Source organism: Furipterus horrens, unplaced genomic scaffold, assembly GCF_987537825.1.
Source record: "Furipterus horrens unplaced genomic scaffold, mFurHor1.1.pri manual_scaffold_11, whole genome shotgun sequence".
Classification (NCBI taxonomy): domain Eukaryota; kingdom Metazoa; phylum Chordata; class Mammalia; order Chiroptera; family Furipteridae; genus Furipterus; species Furipterus horrens.
The window spans coordinates 12,476,549-12,495,117 of record NW_028327181.1 but is presented as its reverse complement, the minus strand read 5'-3'; the positions used below and the strand labels follow the sequence as shown (position 1 = coordinate 12,495,117).

The 18,569-nt window shown below is 51.2% G+C and overlaps 1 protein-coding gene across 1 annotated transcript in view; it reads right to left on the bottom strand.

The window, feature by feature from the left end:
* MYO18B (myosin XVIIIB) overlaps window positions 1–18,569 on the bottom strand; it is a 219,806-nt gene that overhangs the window by 151,930 nt on the left and 49,307 nt on the right. Inside the window, exons 13-17 of the mRNA XM_090257928.1 lie at window positions 9,634–9,807; window positions 6,436–6,526; window positions 3,774–3,966; window positions 3,376–3,456; window positions 1,265–1,412 (exon numbers count right to left, since the gene is read on the bottom strand). Of these exons, the coding sequence (XP_090114054.1) occupies window positions 1,265–1,412; window positions 3,376–3,456; window positions 3,774–3,966; window positions 6,436–6,526; window positions 9,634–9,807 (687 nt within the window). The remainder of the gene's footprint in view (window positions 1–1,264; window positions 1,413–3,375; window positions 3,457–3,773; window positions 3,967–6,435; window positions 6,527–9,633; window positions 9,808–18,569) is intronic.

The window sequence follows — 18,569 nt, the reverse complement described above, 5'->3', positions numbered from 1 at the left end:
GGTGGCCTAAACGACAGAAGTTTACTTCCTCACACTTACGGGGGCAGGAAGCCCCAGACCCCGGGGCCGGCGGGTCTGATTCCACTCTGAGGCCTCTGTCCTTCTCCTCTGTGTGTGTCTGTGCCCTGATCTGTTCTTAAAGGGACACCAATTAAATTAAATTAGGACTCGCCTCATGACCTCGGATAACCTAGTGGCCTCTTTAAGGACCCCATGGCTCCATACAATCACATTCTGAGGTACGGGGGCTTAGGACGTCCACATATAAATTTGGGGGGAGGATACAGTTCAACTCACCACATAGGTATTAGAACATTGTATTTGACCTAAACGCTGTTTTTTTCTTCTGTGTTTAACAGAAGTGAAATGTTCGTGGGCCCTAAAAGCACCACGGCCCCAGGCACTGCCCCTCCCGGGCCTGGCAGTGAAGTGGGCCCCTCCTGGTCACTCAGAGCCAGGCTCTCTTGGAGTAATTGGGGTGTTAGCGCTCCGAGCTGGGTCCAAGGAGAGCTGCTGGGGGCATCAGTTCCTGCAGCTGCCACCTAAAAGATCTCGTCCTGATGTGACAGCAAGAGTGGTCCACAGCTCTTCCGGACAGGGACCTCGGCTGGTCGCCTCGGGGTAGGGGCTCCCGCCAGCCTGAGCCCAGGGCACGGCATCATGGGCAGCAATGAGCGCTGTCCTAGATCTTCTCCCCATTTCTCACAAGCCACCCCCATCCGACGCTCACTGGCCCTGAACACATCACTGAAATTGCTCTTGCCTCAGTCACCAATGACCTCCACGCGGCCCCCTCCACGGCCACCGCTCAGCCACACCTCCCCTGACCACCCAGCAGCATTCAGTCGGGTCGGCTCACATGACCCTGGCTTCCCACCTACCCCTCCGGGCACTCCTCCTCTGTTCCCTTTGCTGATCACCCGCCTTGTCCCAGGGGTGAATCCTTGGCCATCTTCCCCGCCCACCTTCATTCCCTTAGCGACCTCTGCCAGCTCCACGAGCCACAGGAAGTGGGCCCACCACCAGGCAGCACAGCGCCCAGCACACAGCAACTGCTCAATGCTCCGTGCATTTGCTGGGCGCGTAGACAGACGAACACCTGAGTGAATGAAGCGCACCCAGGCACACACGGAGATGTTTCTGTGCTCAGACCCCGCCCCGCCCTGCCCCGTGCAGGCCTTGTCAGGGCTTTGTCTGCAGCTGACAAGGGCAGATTCCAGCTCCCAGGCTGGACTCCGCACCCCTCTCCCCTTTACTCCCTTACCTTCAGCCCCCGCTCCCTTCTTCTCGAAGGCTGTGCAGAGACGCCCAAGCACCACGCTATCGCTGGAGCCCTCCACCCGGACCTCCTCGTCCAGGACCCAGAAAAGGCCCTTGGCATCCTCGGCCCCTCCTCCAGGTGGTACGCGGACCTGGCAAGAGAGCCACAATACACTGAGAAGCCCTGATCCCCAGCCCATGCTACGCCTGGGCTTCCCTCCCCCGGCAAGAGGAGTCAGGGGATCTGAGTCCCAGGCACCATGATTCAAATGTACCTGCCTGGATCTTGTCCCCGTTCATCCCCACTTTCCCGCTCCCCCAAGACTCTCAGTGTCAAAACCACAAAGCTGTAACAACCTCTCCATTCCAAGAAGTCCAAATCCCACCTCTATTCTCACTCCCTGTGTAACTTTGGGCGACTCGCCGCACCTCTCTGAGCCTCATCTGGTCTTATGCACAGTGAAGGCTCGCAATGCCTCCTCAGAGGGCTATGGGAGGGTTTCTCAAGGGAACACACGCTGTAAATGACATTTTCCTGGATACACACATGTGGCTGTGTGTATTTATGTACAGCCAAACATGACCCACCTGCATCGCTTCCTCTTAGAAGGCTTTGTACTTTTTTAAACTAAAATCTCAGAGGGGAAGAAAAGTGCCCACAGCATGTTTTACAGGAAAAGGGGGACTCAGTTCAATAGCATAGACGCAGAATTTTAAATCCCACCCCAAGCGTCACAGACCATCTAGGCAATGCATATGGGAGGCTGAGAGAGGCCTGCAGAACTGGGGGGGTGGCTTATCTGAGGACCTATGACAAGGAAATGCGATACATACAGTGACCAGCTGTCCCTTGGGGATGGGGACTGAGAGGCTCCCGAGGATGTGAGGATTTCAGCCCTGAAGTCAGCCAAGTCCCCAGCACAGCAGGACAGCTGGCCACCCCAACTCAGAAATACTGGTGCACGTCCCCCAAGGGCCATAGAGAAAGAACAAGTTCCAGGTCACGTGGAGTCGCAGGGGCAGCACTAGAACTGGATGCCAGGTGTCCTGTCCCTTCACCTCGGCCTTCTTTACTGGGGTCGAAATTGACAGCCAGCCCACCCTCCGAAGGCAGCCGTGGCCAGCACCGCCCTGGTATCCGGGGACAGCACAGCCTTTCCGTCCTCACTGCCCAGGTCGCTCCTGCAGGACTGCCCCTGCCAGGCATGGGAACAGGACACGGAGGTGGGACCGGCCAGAGAGGCACCAACAAGATGCATAAGCAGGTGAACAGCTGGCAGGGCTCACGAACCAGGGAGCTTTGCAGGGCCGGGCCACCGGCCGTGAGCCAGGAGGAGCCTGACGGGATGTGGGAAGGAGAGCAAGGGCAGCCTGTGCTATCAAATGGCAGGAGAAATGCGACCTGCAGGACACCTGCTATGTGCCAGCACCCTGCGAGGCGCTTTAATGTGCCAGAACTCATTGGCATCCATGACAACCCAATGACAACCCACTTTGGTGATGGGAAAACTGAGGGGTGAAATGACACACTCCCGGTCACCAAGACGGGACCGGAGTCTGGCAAACCAACTGAAGTGGTCCACCCAGGGCGGCTCTGGCAGAGTGCTGAGCAGAGGGGCAGGCCTGGGGTCAGCAAAGTGGGTTCTCGGGTGGAGAAAACAAGGTGTAGAGCCTCAGGTATCGCCCCCCCCCCAATCCCAACTAAAGCCAACCTGCCCCCAATGGTGCTCAGGGGCCTAGATCCAAGGTCACCCCCCAGGGTCCCTTTTCTCCCAGTCTCGGCACAGCACCTGATCCTTCCGGGAGAGGGGCTGGAGGCCACTGGGCGCTGGACACTGGTCCTGAAAGCCCTCAGCTCTGACCGCAGGCCCCCAGGGCGGGTGCATTCCAACAGCCACCGCAGACATAAAGCAGAGGTAGTTCTCACCCCAGGGGAACTGAGCGTCCACAGCCCCAGAGCCACGCAGACCCTGGGAAGTGCGTCGCAGGCGTCAGTGGGTCACAGTCCCTGGGTGATTCCAGGAGCAGGGAGCATTTCTGACTCAAACCTGCTAGTGTTTCCATTAAAAGGCCTTGCGGTGTCTTAGAGCCTTGGCTGGCTGGGCCCCGCGTTACCTGGGAGGGATTCTGATCCACAACAGCCACCGTGGTCCCTGGGGACGGCTCCGGGATGTCAAACTGCACCGGAAGGCCTTCCTGGAAAGTCACAGAAATCCCACATTAGTTCCTTCCGGGAGCTGAACGGGACAGAAAACTTCTGGAGGAGCTAAGAGAGGTGAGGACTTTCCTCCCCTCTTAGGTTTTTTAAAATTATTATTTTTTAATTGTGGCAAAATATACATAACATAAACCTTAACCATTTTGGGCCATTTTTAAGTGTAAACGTGGCTTTAAGCGCATTCACACTGCTGGGCTGTCATCACCACCATCCACCTCCAGAACGTCCTCCATCTTGCAGAACTGGCGCTCTGTCCCCGTGAACACCCGGTGGAGGCCCCCTCCCCCCGCCATACCTCCCGGTACCGCTCCAGCGTGGAGACGAAGGTCCGCTGGAAGAAAAGCAGCTGCAAGCGCTCGTGAGTGTAATTGTGACAGAGCTCCTCCAAGGTGGCCGCCCGGTCCTTGCCCTGGTGCCGGGGGCTCTGAAAGCCCGGAGAGTCCACCACCGTGATCGAGGCCATGGACAGGTGAGGGGAGGAGAAAGATCTGGGGAGAGACAGGGGAGAGGCCCTGAGGCGACGTGGCTTCTTAGAGCCTCCCACCCTCATGTCACAGAGACAAGAAGCTGAGGAAGCAGGATGGGCGGGTTTGAAGATCCAACAGATTTACTTACAAAACCAGACTCACTGCTTACAGGCCGTGTGACCTGGAGCAAGTTAATTAACCTCTCTGAGCATGGATGTCCCCAACTGTGAAATGATGGTAAAAATGAGTAGGGTGATCCCAGGGGCTATGGTAAGAATCAAAGGAGTTCAAGTTTGGCAAGTGCCCCCCATGGGTACATCAGACCTTCAGGCAATATTTTCTCCCCACTAGGCCCAGAGTAGAGAAATGACTTCCTTAAGGTCACATGGCAAATCGGCGATATAGTTAAGACTACAGCCTCCTTTTCTTTCTTAGTGACACACTACAGTTTTAAAAAAGTCTTGTTCAGTGTCTTAGTTTATAAAGTTTCTTCAAGCCATTCCTCCTGGGACTCTCCTGATGAATCTATCACAGTGGACAGAGAAGGGATTATTTGCATTAGGACTTAAGGGACTAAGGAGACAGTCACAGGTGGGGTCCCACCCTTGCTCTGCAACTGAGGGGCTGTGTGTCTCGGGTAAGTTGCCCAACCTCTCTGAGCCAGCCATGAAAGAGTTAATGATGGAGCCAAGTCAGAGAGCTGTTGGGAGGGTGGGAGGGGACAGCTCTGAACACAGAGCAGAGTCCGCCAGGAGCTGAGCACCTGGGAAACACTCTCTGCTGTTATCATTAGCACGATCAGCATACACTTTGAAGGGCCCTGAACTTGAGCCTTAGCTTTTCCCATTACTTGCATGGGTTTTTCATCTCAGCCACCAGTTGTGCATGAAGATTTAGTCTGTTAACACTTGGAAAGACAGACAGTCTCCTAGGTGCAGATCAATGGTGGTAGGGGCATCGTTAGCACCAATGCACCCATTTTATGGATGTGGCTCCAAGAACATCAACCCCGTGGGCTAAGGCATCCTTCTCGGTCAGCAGTACATTCTCCACCCCCTGTACTCCTTGCCCTAAAACACAACCCCCTTGGTTTCTGTCGGATGTGGTCTTAAATGGTAATCACTCCAGGAGCGAGAGGGAGTGGATTCTGCGTCCGGGCGACACTGGATAACCCCAGCTACTCTGTTGCTACACACCAGCCTCATCCCCAAAACAGGAGATCAGAAGCCTAATTACGCCTCCTGTTTTCACCAAGGACAGAGGGACTCACCGCTGGAATTAATTAAAGAGCTCCAAGAGCAGGCTCAGAGCTGGCTCATCATGATAGAAAACAAGCTCTAACGCCTGCAGCCCAGCAGACACATTTCAGAGACGTATCCTGGCCCACTCAAAAATTCTCCCCTGGTTTTTCCCCATCCCCAGCAGAAAACTTTAGAAAAATAAATGGATGCAGCACATGGTGGGCTATTCAGGGAAATTGGAAAGTATGAGGGGGGAATACAGCATTGTGTCCACATCCCAGCTCCACCTCTCTGTCTCTGTTATCTCAGCTGTACGATGGGCTGATGCGAACACTAAGTAATATGGGTGAGGTAATCAGTGCAGGCCCTGGCCCTCAGCAGGTGTCCCCAGATCATTAGCTTTTGGTGTTGGCATTGCGAATCATGATTCGGAAGAGTTCTTTAATTTTATTCTTTCTTGTAATCCTCACAAGACCCTGAGGGAGAGAGTAAATTTACAAATGCAGAAGGGAAGACCAGAGAGGTGAACTGATTTCCCAACATCACACAGCCAGTGGGGGGCCAGGGTATAATTCCAACCCAGCACTCGTCGTATCGTCGGCAGCCGTCCGTCTCGAGAGACGATGGTGTAGCTTCTTAAGAGTCTATCTGCACCGCCGAGAATGGCTGTGCAGTCCGACTCGGGAGTGACACAGTATCTGTCTCCTCCCGTGTTGAATCGACATTTTGCGATGACGCTGGAGTGTCCTCTCCAGTGAAGCTGAAGCTACAGAGCCTGGGCAGGGTGATATGGAGGGTCTGCTGTTGCCCATGCAGCAGACCCCCCCCCCTCTTCGCAGCTGAAGGATCCAAGGGAAAGACGGAGTCAATACAACTTGGCTTCAGGTGTGCCGCAGGAGTTGCCGGTGTTGACTACAACGTCGAACCGCCTTAGGGACTCCGGCTCCGGATTTTCTGTCGGGGTTTACTCCCCTAGCCTTTCCCCTGAAGAGGTATGCCGCAAGGCAGCGGAGGTTTTTTGGAGTCAGAGTTTTCCTTCTCTGATGTGCCCTGACTGGAAGATCGAACCACCAACACTTAGCTCGCAGGCCGACGCTCAATCCACTGAGCCAAACCAGCCAGTACTACATGACTAGAAAGTCCCCTCTCCCACTCAAAAAATTCCCTACTCTGCTTCACTGCCCGTGCTCAGGCTCACTCGTGCACCTGCGAAGAGGCTAACCTGGCACCCAGGAGTGGCTGCGGTTACCTGTTGATGAGCGAGACCACGACGGCAAAGAGCTCTTGGTACAAGCCTGAGGCCATGCCCTCCACACACTCCACGCCTGTCATCTTGAGCCCTGGAGTGGGAAAGAGGAAAGGGTCAGGACCTGGGCCAGGACATCACTCCAGAGCCATCACTCCTGGCTTCGGAGAACCCCGCTCCCTCCCACATGTACCCCTCCCCCCACTGCCAAAATTACATACCCATGTTCTTGGGACCAAGTTCCAGTGTCTCGCCAGGACCTCCAGGGCCCTGTGTAATGCGGCCCTCCCTCCTCTGCAATGTGCTCTCCTGGTCACCCCTCAAATCTCAGCCCAACGTCACCTCCTCAGGGAAGCCTTCCTTGACCGCCATCCCAATGGGCTATTCCTAGCTCCACCTTGCTTCTTCTCTAATTAATTTTGTATTGAGGTATGATTGACATACACAAAGCTGTACCTACCTATTTCTATAAAGATCCTGATGAGTGTGACAATAAGTATACATCACCATAAACATGGCCACCAGCTCTGAAAGTTTCCACCCTCCCTCTTTGTGTCTTTGTGTATGTGATAAGAACGGTTAACCTAGGATTTAGCCTATAAAAATGTCTAATGACAAAATACAGCGCTGTTAACTGCGGGCAGGATGCTGTACAGCAGACTGACTTGGCGGCTGACCACCTCCTTCCTCCACGCCCCTCTGCTCTCTAGGATTTACTCACCCCGCAAAAGGGAAGCTATGCACCCTCCATCAGAATCTCCCATTGCCTCTCCCTCCAGCCCCTGGTAACCGCCCGTTCTACTCTCTGCTTTAACTTTTTCAGATTTCTGGTATAGGGGGGAGCATGCAGTATAGTATTCAAAGACGCCATTGGCTACAGCGTGGATGAATTTCGTGGCATTAGGTGAGTGAAGCAAGCCAGGCACGGAAGGACAAACCCACCCTGCTTTTACGGTGCTGACTGCAGCATGGCTTTACTTGTGTGGTAATGTCATTAACCTGTGTCCCCCCTCCAAGCTGGGGGTGTCCTGAGATGGGGATTGTCTCTGGGTTTGTTGGGTCCCAAATCCCCAGGGCCTGACATATAGCAGGGACTCTACAAACACTTGTTGTTCCCTCTTTCTGGAGGGAAATTAGGCAATTTTGTATCAGAAGTCATAAAACGTTCATATACTTGGACTTAATAATTTCACTCTTAGGTTTTTATTCTAATGAAATATTCAGAGAAACAAAGATTTCTGGATAAAAATGGTCTCCTGATTGTTGATCAAATTGGCAAAAATCACTTTTTCAAAACAACTTAAATATCCAACAATAGCAAACGGGTTAGATACTTTGTAGTCCATCCATACAAAGGCACGCTTAAAATAGGTATAGAAGAATACTAAATGAGATGAAAAATTGCCTACCTATAACATTAGGAGGAATAATAAAGCTTACAAAATTATTGTGATCATTGTGGTCTCAATTTTGTTTAAATAAACACACACACACACACACACACACACACACACACACGTCCCATTAAAATAGCCAGCCTTGGTTAGACTGCACTGAACCAAGTCAGGGGAAGTGTTGGTGGGGAGGGTGTCAGATCACAAATTCTGACCCTTGCAGTTTCTGGTTTCACCCACAGAACTGGAAACAAAATTTTCCCGACCTTCATGCACTGGTGCTCCTGCTTGTACATTCCAGGCAGCTCGATACAGCCCCAAAGTATATCCCCATCTCTCCTTTAACTTCACCCCCAACCTGGGTTGTTGCTAGGCAACCCACAGCCTCCCAGCATCTCTCCTAAACCTGCCAGTCCCCTGCCTGTCTAACATCTACCCTGGAGACCTCAGCCTGAGAGGCTGACTCAGCCTCACAAAGCAGAGCATCCACGTGTCTCGGTGTGTTTGGTGCGTATCCGCATGTGTGTAGTATTTGTGTCTGTGTGTGCATATAGCTGTGCATGTGCTCGTGCATGTTTGTGTGGTCCTGCATATGTCTGTGCACATGTGTGGTATATGTCTGTGCATGTAGATGTAGTGTGTGCCTTGGAACATGTGGTATGTACGTGGTTGTGCATGTGTGCAGTGTGTATCTGTGCACATGTGCGTACTATGTTATGTTGTGTACATGTGTGCACAGGTAATGCTCATGGGGGGATCAGATAGGACATGTAACTATAAGAAGAAGACAGCTCACACTTGGACCTAAGAAAACGTGGAAGGCCCATGGAATCCAAGTGAACATTGGCCATCATGCCGAAGTATCTAGAAGGTGAAGCAGCTCTGTGAATCCAAGGGCCTCTAAGAGATGGGCCTCCAGACCACAACGCAATCCAGTCCCAGGCCCATTAGCCCAGGCCCTGCGGGCCCCAGGAGAGCCGCTCTTAGAGAGTTCTCAGAGACCCCAGGGCTCCCAGAAGTCCCTCTGCCCTCCCTTTCTGCAGCCGACATGTCTGGCCAGCAGAGGCTGCAGACTTGGGGCTCAGCAGACCCCCTTTAGCAGGTGCAGTGCAAAGCTCTCCTGCTCTTCCCCCCACATGAGTTCAAAGTACCCCCATTCCTCCAGCTGCAGAGGCCAAATCCCTGGTCCCTCACTTTCCCCCAGGGCTTAGGCCATGATCTCTTTGTAAACTCGACCTCGTACGTGTTCACCTTGTCCCGTCTCTACCACTGCGTCCCTTGTCCGCCCACCATCACCTCACCTGTAAGGTTCCTAAGTGTTCCCCCTCCCCCCACTCATTCCCCAAACTTCCTCCAGGCTGGGCTTCAGGAAGAACAGTCAAGCCATGCTGCCCCCTGCTCAGGCCCCTCCCTGGCTTCTTACCATCTTAGAATAAAAAACCTGGTTTAGAGACTAGCACATGGGCTGACCCCCACTTGCTCCACAACATCATCCCCCATGATCCTTCTAGCCCTCCAGCCACCCTGACTTTATTTCTGTCCCTACAGTGTCCCCTCCCTGCAGCACCACCCCTCCTGGGCTTCTACAGCCTCCATGATCACAGACAGGACGAGGTGACCATAAGCACCGTGAGGTAGGAACCATGTCTGCATCCATCTCCACCCATGGTGGCCCCCTCGCACCTAGAAGGTCTGCATGCGACAGACCCTCCTGAAATCCTTGCTGGATAGGTGACAGAATGCTGGTGTGTCCCCAGGAGCTGGTCTAGGGTGACCCAGCCCACCCAGAGAGCCAGCACTCCCGTACCCGAGCTGGTGTCCTCGTCCTCGAGGCCTCGTCGGCTCGGCCCCGACGTCACTTGCTGGATGATCTGCCGCAGGTGGTGCTTGAAGGTGGCCGTGTTCAGCTCCTCATACTCACAGCCCAGGGTCTCAGCTGCGTGGTTTGCCCACTCAAACCGCATAAACTGCTTCCGGCCCACTGCGTGAGAGACAAACAGAAGTATGGCGGGGAGGTCCTGGGCGTGGGGTGGGTGGGTGCCCAAGAGAGCCGGGGAGAGCCACACCACCTCTCACCCCCCAGGTGACTTAACCTTAGCAGGAGCCTGAATAACTGCCCAGGTCTGAGCCCCTAGCGGATGACCCCTGCGCAGGGGTCAGATTTCCCAAAAGACATGCTTATCTTATTTCCTTGCCATTCACATTGTTTACTTGTTGAAAGCAATTGAAAATATGGGGAACACTCTAAACATGGAATTGGGGGTGGTGGTGGTTAGTATAAGTATGATTTATCTACCCACATACTCACTTATGTACCCAACTACTCACCCAGCAACTCCTGCCACCCACCCACCTGTTCATTCAACTACCCACTCAGCCAATCCAACCAGCTAACCAGACATCCATTTACTCAACGCATATTTATGAAACTCCTACTATGGGACAGGTTCTGTGTCAGCCACTGGGAAATCAACGATAAGCAAGACAGACAAACTGCCTGTCCTCATGGATCTTACAGTCTATGAGGAAATGAAACAATGAACAAGTAAACAACCAGATAATAAGGTAATTCCAGGTGATAAAATTATAGTGTGTTTTTTTCTTTAATAAAATAAAATGGGGAGATGAGATCAAGAGAAACCAAGGGACTTGCTGTAAATCTGGGGTGGCCAGAGAGGGCTTTATCTGAGGATGTGATATTTGAACTGAGTTATGAAAGGTGAGAAGGAGCTGGCCATATAAAGAAACAGGAAGAGCTCTAGAGGTAGAAGGAGAGGCCAGTGCAAAGGCCCTGAGGCAGAAATGAGCATGGTGTACTAGAGAAAGGCCAAGATGGCCAGATGGCTGGAGTGGAATGAGGGGACGGGAGTAACCAAATGAAGTTGACGAAGCAATGGGGAGTCACTCTGTGGACTATTGTAAGGACATTTCAAAGCAGCAACAAAGACGTACGACACAGACAATGTTCACAGTCAAATGTTAAGGGAAAAGCAAACTCAAAAGCCACACCATGGTCTGATGTCAACTGTGTAAATCCTCTAAACTGCTGTAAACAGATAATAATAATAAAAACAAGATACATCCAAATATTAGCAATCACAGATGGGTATAGGGATTCTGTATTTTCCAAATTTTCTATAGGGGTTGTGTACTAATTTTATAATCCAAGTAAAAAGTAAAACAGAACAGTGCCATTCTTGAATAATTTTTGCCCATATCTTATCTTCCCATAAAAGTGTTTTCTTCTATGAAATCAGAATGACAGCTGCCAATAGAGATTTATTTCACCATCTATCAGAGAGAGTCCATGCAGCCCCAGTTCTTTATCAGGTGTCTAGGAGAATCTGCCTTGTTTAAGGCGAAATTGAAAATTTGGAAAAAGACATTCTCTGGGACTTTGACACCACCCGGAGAGGAGACGTTCTGGCCCCAGTCACTCAGGGGACACAAACTGTCCCTGTTGATTGAGGTCCCCCTATTGCCAGTTACTCAGCACAGATCATCACAAGAGCATCATCTTATTACCTCCAATTTACAGATTATTTCCATTTTATAGATGATGCAACTGATATGCAGAGGGGTAACATGGCGCTTACAAAAGTCCTGCCACTTTCAAAAATGATAAAGATGATACTGATGGAGGTGATAACCATTAGCAGTCATTGACCCTGTTCCTTCAAGATGTCATCTTTGTCCAGCTCATGGCTGTTGGAGTCAGAAAGTCTGCATTAGAATTCCTGTTTGACACGTAAGAAAAGCTCAGTACACAGTAGTTGTAGTTACTGACCCCCATCATCATCAACATCTTCACCATTAAATCTTCACAGGAGTCCAGAAAGCACTTTTATTCTTCCCATTTTATAAATGAGAAAACTAGCCTAGAAATAACCAGAAATCAGACTGATACTACATGGGAAACCACTTCCCCCAAATCAATCCTTCCAATACCCCCCTTTAGGAAATTTGCCATATGCTAGTGACCCTCGATAGGGATTTCTTTTCAATGGCCTCGCGTATCTTTTTTACTTAGATACACTGTGAAAGGAAATGTCATAGCACGATTGTAAACGAGAACCCATTTGTTGGGGGAGGTTACTGACAGGACACGCACATCGGCTGACCCAGGAGTGGCACCTGGGCAATCGGGTCCCCAGGCCTTGGAATGCACCTTCTGCCCACTGCTTCCACACTAGGAGCTCTTCCCAGGACCCGGCCCTGAGTGAGTAACGTCTCGATGAGACCATCATTGACTGAACACGTGCGTGAACTCCTCAGGCCTCTACAGAAACGTTTAAGATCCTGTCAGGTATGATCGGAGACCTACTCATCTTGAGGTGCCCAAGACATGCCTCACATGCAGGTCACCTGCTTATTAAGCCAGCCGCCTGCCAGTCTGGAGTGGCCTGTGTCTTTCCTCGGTGTCTTCTTGCCCTCCATGTGTGGGGGCCAGTGCGCAAGTAACCCCATTAGCATTTGTCACAAATAGAAAGTAGAAATAAATACAAGAGGAACACAGAAATAGATAGCATTAGAACCTAATTAGATACCGTTACCTGGGATGCCAAGCTCTGTTCACTCTGTTAAAAAAAAAAAGAGCCATTAAAGGCTATTAGCCCTGAATGAGACTTTCTTCTTTCTTCCTGGGCTGGTGGTTGAAAGCAAGTTAAATAGGTGGTAACTGTCCAAGTGGGCGATGTCTTGTCCCTCTCCTGTACTGTCACTCCTCCACTGCCACCCACTGAACTGGCCTCTCCTACTCCACCTGCAGTGACCTGCCATCACCCCATGGAGCTGCAGAGAAGTCACAAAGGACTTCGACAGTGTTTGTGCCTGAAAAGAGGAGCAGTGAATGGACTCAACAGGACTCGGAAAATCCTGCCTGATGTAGGCAGGACATTTCCAAATCCTGCCTGTGAAATCCAGGAGGCACACGGGGAACATTGCCAGGAAAATACACCTTTTGCTCCCAGCTCCCGAAGCTGGTCAGCACACAAAACCCAGACCGTGGGTTCACACATGGTTCAGCTCCATGATGGCCTCTCACCCCTGTGATCGAGGGATCCCCTTCCTCTTCTTCTGTGTGCATCACAGAGGACATGTCAGGATGACTGGTAGGAAATGCTCCCCAGCTCCCCACCTGTCAGCCCTCCTCTGTTTCACCCACTGAAGAAAAAGAATCAGCAGCAGTATTACGAAGGCCACCTTAATATCTTCACATCAGCCAAGCAGCACGTACTGAACACCCACCATGCCAGGCACTGAGCTGAGCGCTATAGACCCACTGCCTCATGCAACTCTCCCTGCAGCCCCATGAGGTCAGTGTTAGTATCCCCACTTGACTTAAGAGACAACAGAGCCTCAGAGAGGGTGACTTTCCAGGGCCATGCAGCTGGTAAGCAGCAGAATCAGGATTTGAACTCAGGTCTCCTGGTTCCAGCACTCAAGACCCTAACCATGGTGTTATGAGGAGGGGCTTCCTCTTATAAGGGGGTATTGTTCTAAAGTCAGGGCCTAAGGTGAAAACTCAAGGACCCTTAAAATTGCCCTTGAGAATCTCTTAAGTTGCCCATAGCGCACAGTATGGCAGCATATTTCCACAGTCCTGACACAGCACACTGTCCCTCCAGTGCAATACCGTGAACCTGGGCGTCTTGCCTTTACGGGCCATGACACGTGAAAAAACATGCGTCTGTAACCCTGGCTGCAACTTCCCCTTCGCAGGTGTGACGGGATTTATATAAGTACAATGCACGTCACGACCGCCCACCCTTGAATCTGTTCCATATTTTAGTTACTTGCAAATAAGAGTTCTATTATATTCTTGGTGACAAATGGTCCGAGCATCTCACCATGCCCGGAGGATGCCCAGCTGAGCGTGTCTGCACTGAGGGGGAGGATGGCTGGGTGGCCTTGGCTGACCTCCCAACAGTCTTGCAAGGTCTGCAGGCTGAGGGCTGTTAAGCCCGCTTCTATGTAGAGGCCACTGAGACACAGAACGGGATATCGCCCTGCACTAAGTCACACAGCATATAAATAACTGAGCTAGAACTTGAATCTAGGTCCCCTGGCCCCAGGCCAGTGGTATGGGGCTAGGGGCAGCTCTGGTATCTCTACCTATCCACATACGTGGCTGTAGGTCAAGTCAAGAGAAACGGAGGCAGACTTCAAATGACAACATGATGGGCTGGACTTGGAGCAGAATTTACCGCTCCGCCATTTAACCCCCTGGTCCTTACTGTGCTTCTTACTGCCGAGGGCAGTCTTTCACACCAGCATGTGTGCATGCACAGGGCAAATTGCAAGTGTCACAGTATTAAGATCCCCAGACTTCAACTAGTGACTGAAGGGAACCCCCTTTGGATTAACTCACCGTGCCTGCTCTATGCTGCCCTCCAGAGGTCATCAGAGGGATTGCGCCTCAGTGGCCCGCAACGGTAGCTGGCTTGGTCAACATTGTCCTTTGGGGCTGCCTTCCTTTCCCACTTCCCTTCCTCATACCCCTTCCGGTGCTGCCTGGGATCACCTCCCACATGAAGGTCTTGCCCTTGAACCCTCGTCTCAGCAGCTGCACCCATCTAAGGTGCTCAGGCTGAGAGAGGGCCTTCAGAGGCTGACCACTCTTACTCCTAGTAAGGTTTGGTTTGGTTTCCCCTTCATGAAAATTACTGAGACCAAGAGAAGGTTCTCTGAAAGGGAACCAAGGGCTTGGTTCACTATTTCTTCTTTGCATCTTGGTCTATGCCTCCAAAGCCATCTGCATGCCTGGGGTGAGACCTGGCTCCGTCCAGCCCACGTGCTGCCAAGGGCAGGGCTGATCTGAACCTCTCCAGGTGGCAGCAAGGGTGGGGAGCTAGCAGTGTGGCCACACAGCTAGGGCTCCTCACAGCGGTCATTCCAAGGAACAGTCATCAGTGGTACTGGGAAAAATGAATCCTGTATCATATCATTTTTTCCTCATTGCTTGGTGAAACCAGTTTCTTAAATGCAGGACTTCTCTAGGCCTTTAAAGTGTATCTTAAAGATCTCCAAAAAGGGCATATTCTCTTCAGATTTCCTTGGCCTCAGAATGCGTTTCTAGAATATCTTGCAGGTCTCATGTCCCATGAGACACCAGCGTAGAAAATACCGGTTTAGTTGAAGGTGCCCTCAACTAACCAGGTGACCTGGGTGACCTGCCTTACCCGGCCAGTAAGAGGCAGGCTGGGATTTGAACAGAGAGCCTGAACAAAGGAGAAATGAGAGGAAGAAAAAAGAAGGGAGCCAGGGAAAGTAATGGCATTCAGTTTCTGAGCTGCTCAATTCTACCTGCAAAGGCAGGGTTTTTTTTCCCCCTTTATGCTCAATACAAAGAGAGAGAGAGAGGAAAAAAATAACATGACTGTTTTTCCCCTGTGCACCATGAGTTCAATTGCTATCAATTACCGTGGCCCCTTGCATTTATTAATAACCAAGTTATTTCTCTTTCCAACAATAGCCATGCCGTTGCTGAATGACTGAACATTATGTGACTTATTTATAATGCTGGTGCATCTGGTTCACATTTCGCCACGCTGAGGTTTACAATTCCGAGACCTGTGAAGAAGGGGGCCACCTGCAGGGAGAGAGATAAGCCTAACAGGCTGTAGATGCTGCAAGAAAAGGCAGCGCTCTAGAGACAGGCTGCCAGGGTTCAAATCCCACTTCCGCCGCTTAAAACTGTGATGTTGGGGAAGTCGAGTCTCCTCTCTGAACCTCAATTTTCTCTTCTGTAAAATGGGGATCTATCCCCATGGAGTTCCTGTGAAGCCTCAGTGAGGCTATATGTGCAGATCACTCAGCAAAGGATCTGCCCAATAAATAGCAATTCATAATAATGATCACATTCACATTTCTGCTCAGGGCCATCCAGCAAAGTTCAACTGGAAAATGTAATCCTCTTAGAGGCCAACACTTCAGGTAGCTTTCTGCTTCTTATGGCTTCTTCCTGTTCCCACATTTTCAGGATGAAACAAGACATTGGGTGTAAGGCTGCCTGGGAGTTGTCCCCAGAGCAGGTGATCCAAACTGGGGAACAGAGTCATCAGGGAGACCTCAGCCAGAAGGGGTCCCTCGGGGGAATTGCAAGAGCAAAGGCTTGGGGTGGGACCAGCAGCAAGTGTGCAAATGACTTGCCTGAGGCCACACGGCTGGCAAGGCAGAAGCCAGGACCTAACCCAGCCCTGGGCAGCCCCAGCCCACTGCTCTTCCCATTCAAGTATCCCTCCCTGAGGAAGGCAGAGTGGAGTCACTGAGCCCACCGCTGTCCCATTGGAAGCTATTTCCTGGGGCCAAGGAAAGCCCACTCATAGTTGGTGTTTCCTGAGTGCTTATCATGCGCCTGACTCATGAGCCCTTAACCTCATCGATGTAACAATCATACCAAAAGGTACAATTACAGATTCCACGTATCGAGGATGCCATGAACCATGCAACATAACACGTCATAAAAGATGAGGGTCAGGCTTTAAAGGCACAAGTCTTCAGTCTCCTCCCCTTCCCAAGTCCGTGACCTTAGAAAACTTACTTTACCTCTCTGAGCCTCCATTGGCTCATCCATAAAATGGGTATACAGTAATCCCTCTCTATATTGCAGTTCACTTATCGCAGCCTCACTGTATTGCGGGATTTTTAAAAATATTATATTTAATTATTTGTTGTGGATTTTTTGCTATATCATGGGATTTTGCTGTACTGTATACGCATGTTGTTTGTTACGTACGTTTAAGAGTGTAGAATATGTTTAAGGATATAGGTAGTGTTTATAAAAGTGTGGAAAAGGTTAATAAGGGAGTGGGAAAGGCTAATAAGGGACTGGGAACGGTTTATAAGTGTGAAGAAAGGGTTTATGAAGCCTTAAAATGTATATAAATACTAAAATAAATGTAAGATTCCTACCTCGCAGATTTTCACCTATCGCGGGGGGGTCTAGGATGTAATACCCACAGAAAGTGAGGGAACACTGTAACCTACATGTAGGGTTATGAGGATTAAATGGAATAATCCATGCAAGGCACTTAAGTCATGCCTGTCAGAGAATGGATATTCAGTAAATAGTAACAGTTAATCCTATCAACACCATCATCATCGCCACCATCACTGTCATCATTATCATTATCGTTATTAGAAGCAGTGCTATTCTCTGTCTCTGAATGGTGAGTCCAGCCATTCACGCTGGAGTTTTCACTGAGCCACCGCTCTCTCTCCTCCAATAATAGATTAACGGAGTTTCTGGTGTTCGAGGCTGAAAAAGACCCCAGAGAGCATCCAGTCCACCCCCATTAGGCATGGCCTTTCCCCTCTCTGAGCCTCAGTTTCCTCCTCTATAAAATGGGCTAACAGTATCTACTCCATGGGATTGGTGAGATGGCCAAAGCTCTTAGTGCCTGGCAGGCAGCACCGGAGAGATGTTAGCTGCCTTTATTATTTGTGGGAAACAGAGACCAAGAAGAAGGGAGAGGATTTTGGAGAGCCAGCCAGTGACTGCGTGGGCGGGCCAATCTGAAACCCAGTTCCCCCCTCCCCTTGTTCCAGTGGTACCGCCCGCCCCTCCAGAGGCATGGGGCTGTGGAGGGGCTCCGCTTTCCAGCATCAGCCACTCAGGGGGTTTGTATTGTTTTTTGTTTTTTGTTTTTATATAATTGTTTACATCCCAGAGCAGCCATTTCAGCTTAATGAATGACTTCAATATGCTTAGAAAACACAGACTAAATCCTTGCTTGTGGCCCAGAATAGACACCAGCTGTTGGGCAGGGAGCCAAGCCACCAGCTGGGGCGTGGGCGGAAGATGTGGGGGCGCCTGTGACCACCAAAAGGCAGGAGGGTGGGGCCGGGCCCAGGAGGAGACAGGCCTCAGGGTTGCCGAGTCCAAGGACAGCCCGATGACATCCCCAGGTTGCAGGGCTGAGTGCTAATCCCCCCTTAATCAGAGCCCCAATTGGATCCCATGGGACCAGAGAAGGGGTCTTTGCAAGTCGGTGCCTTGCAGACGGAAACAGGGGGGCCCCAGGCCTTGCTCAGGGCACCACACCTTTGCTCACTGAGCTTCCTCCACCTGCGGCGCCCTCCCCAATTTTTCTCACTGGGTGTCTCCAGCCTAGAATTTTCTCTTCGCATCACCGATGCACTTGTCTGGGTCTGACGGAAACTTCACCTTGAAAACTGCGGTTAGCATCTCAGGGCATCTGAGGACTTGCTATCCAATAGGCGTAGAAGAAAGACAAGAAAGGAGAGAAGGGAGTGGAGACAGAGAGAGAGACTAAGGGAAATGGAAAGGAAGAGAAGAGAGGAGAGAAGAAGGAAAGAAACGAGGGAGGAGAGGTGGCAGATGATGATGGGGGAAGGAGGGAGCCAAGCAGAATGAACACAGCAATGGGCCGGAGTCCAGAGACTCAGATTCCAGTTCCAGTTCCCCCACAGCCTCACTGTGTGACCCCGAGCAAGTCGCTTTCCGTCTCTGGGCCTTGAGCCCGGCCCTGCACAAAGAAGGGCTCAGGCCGGCCAGTCTCAGCCCCTTTGCAGCGCATGGTTTCTCCACCCCTGCAGGGAGGCTCCCAGGGCTCGGCGGATGGAAAATCGCCCCTGGCTTCTGCCATCATGCAGGGAGGTCCCCCGAGGTTCTCGGAAGCTGAGCTTGCCCTCCAAGGCCTCTGCACAGAGAAGCCATTGACACCCAGGCTGCCGCTGTCCTGCTCCTTCTGACTCAACGATGCTTGATCTCTCTTAACC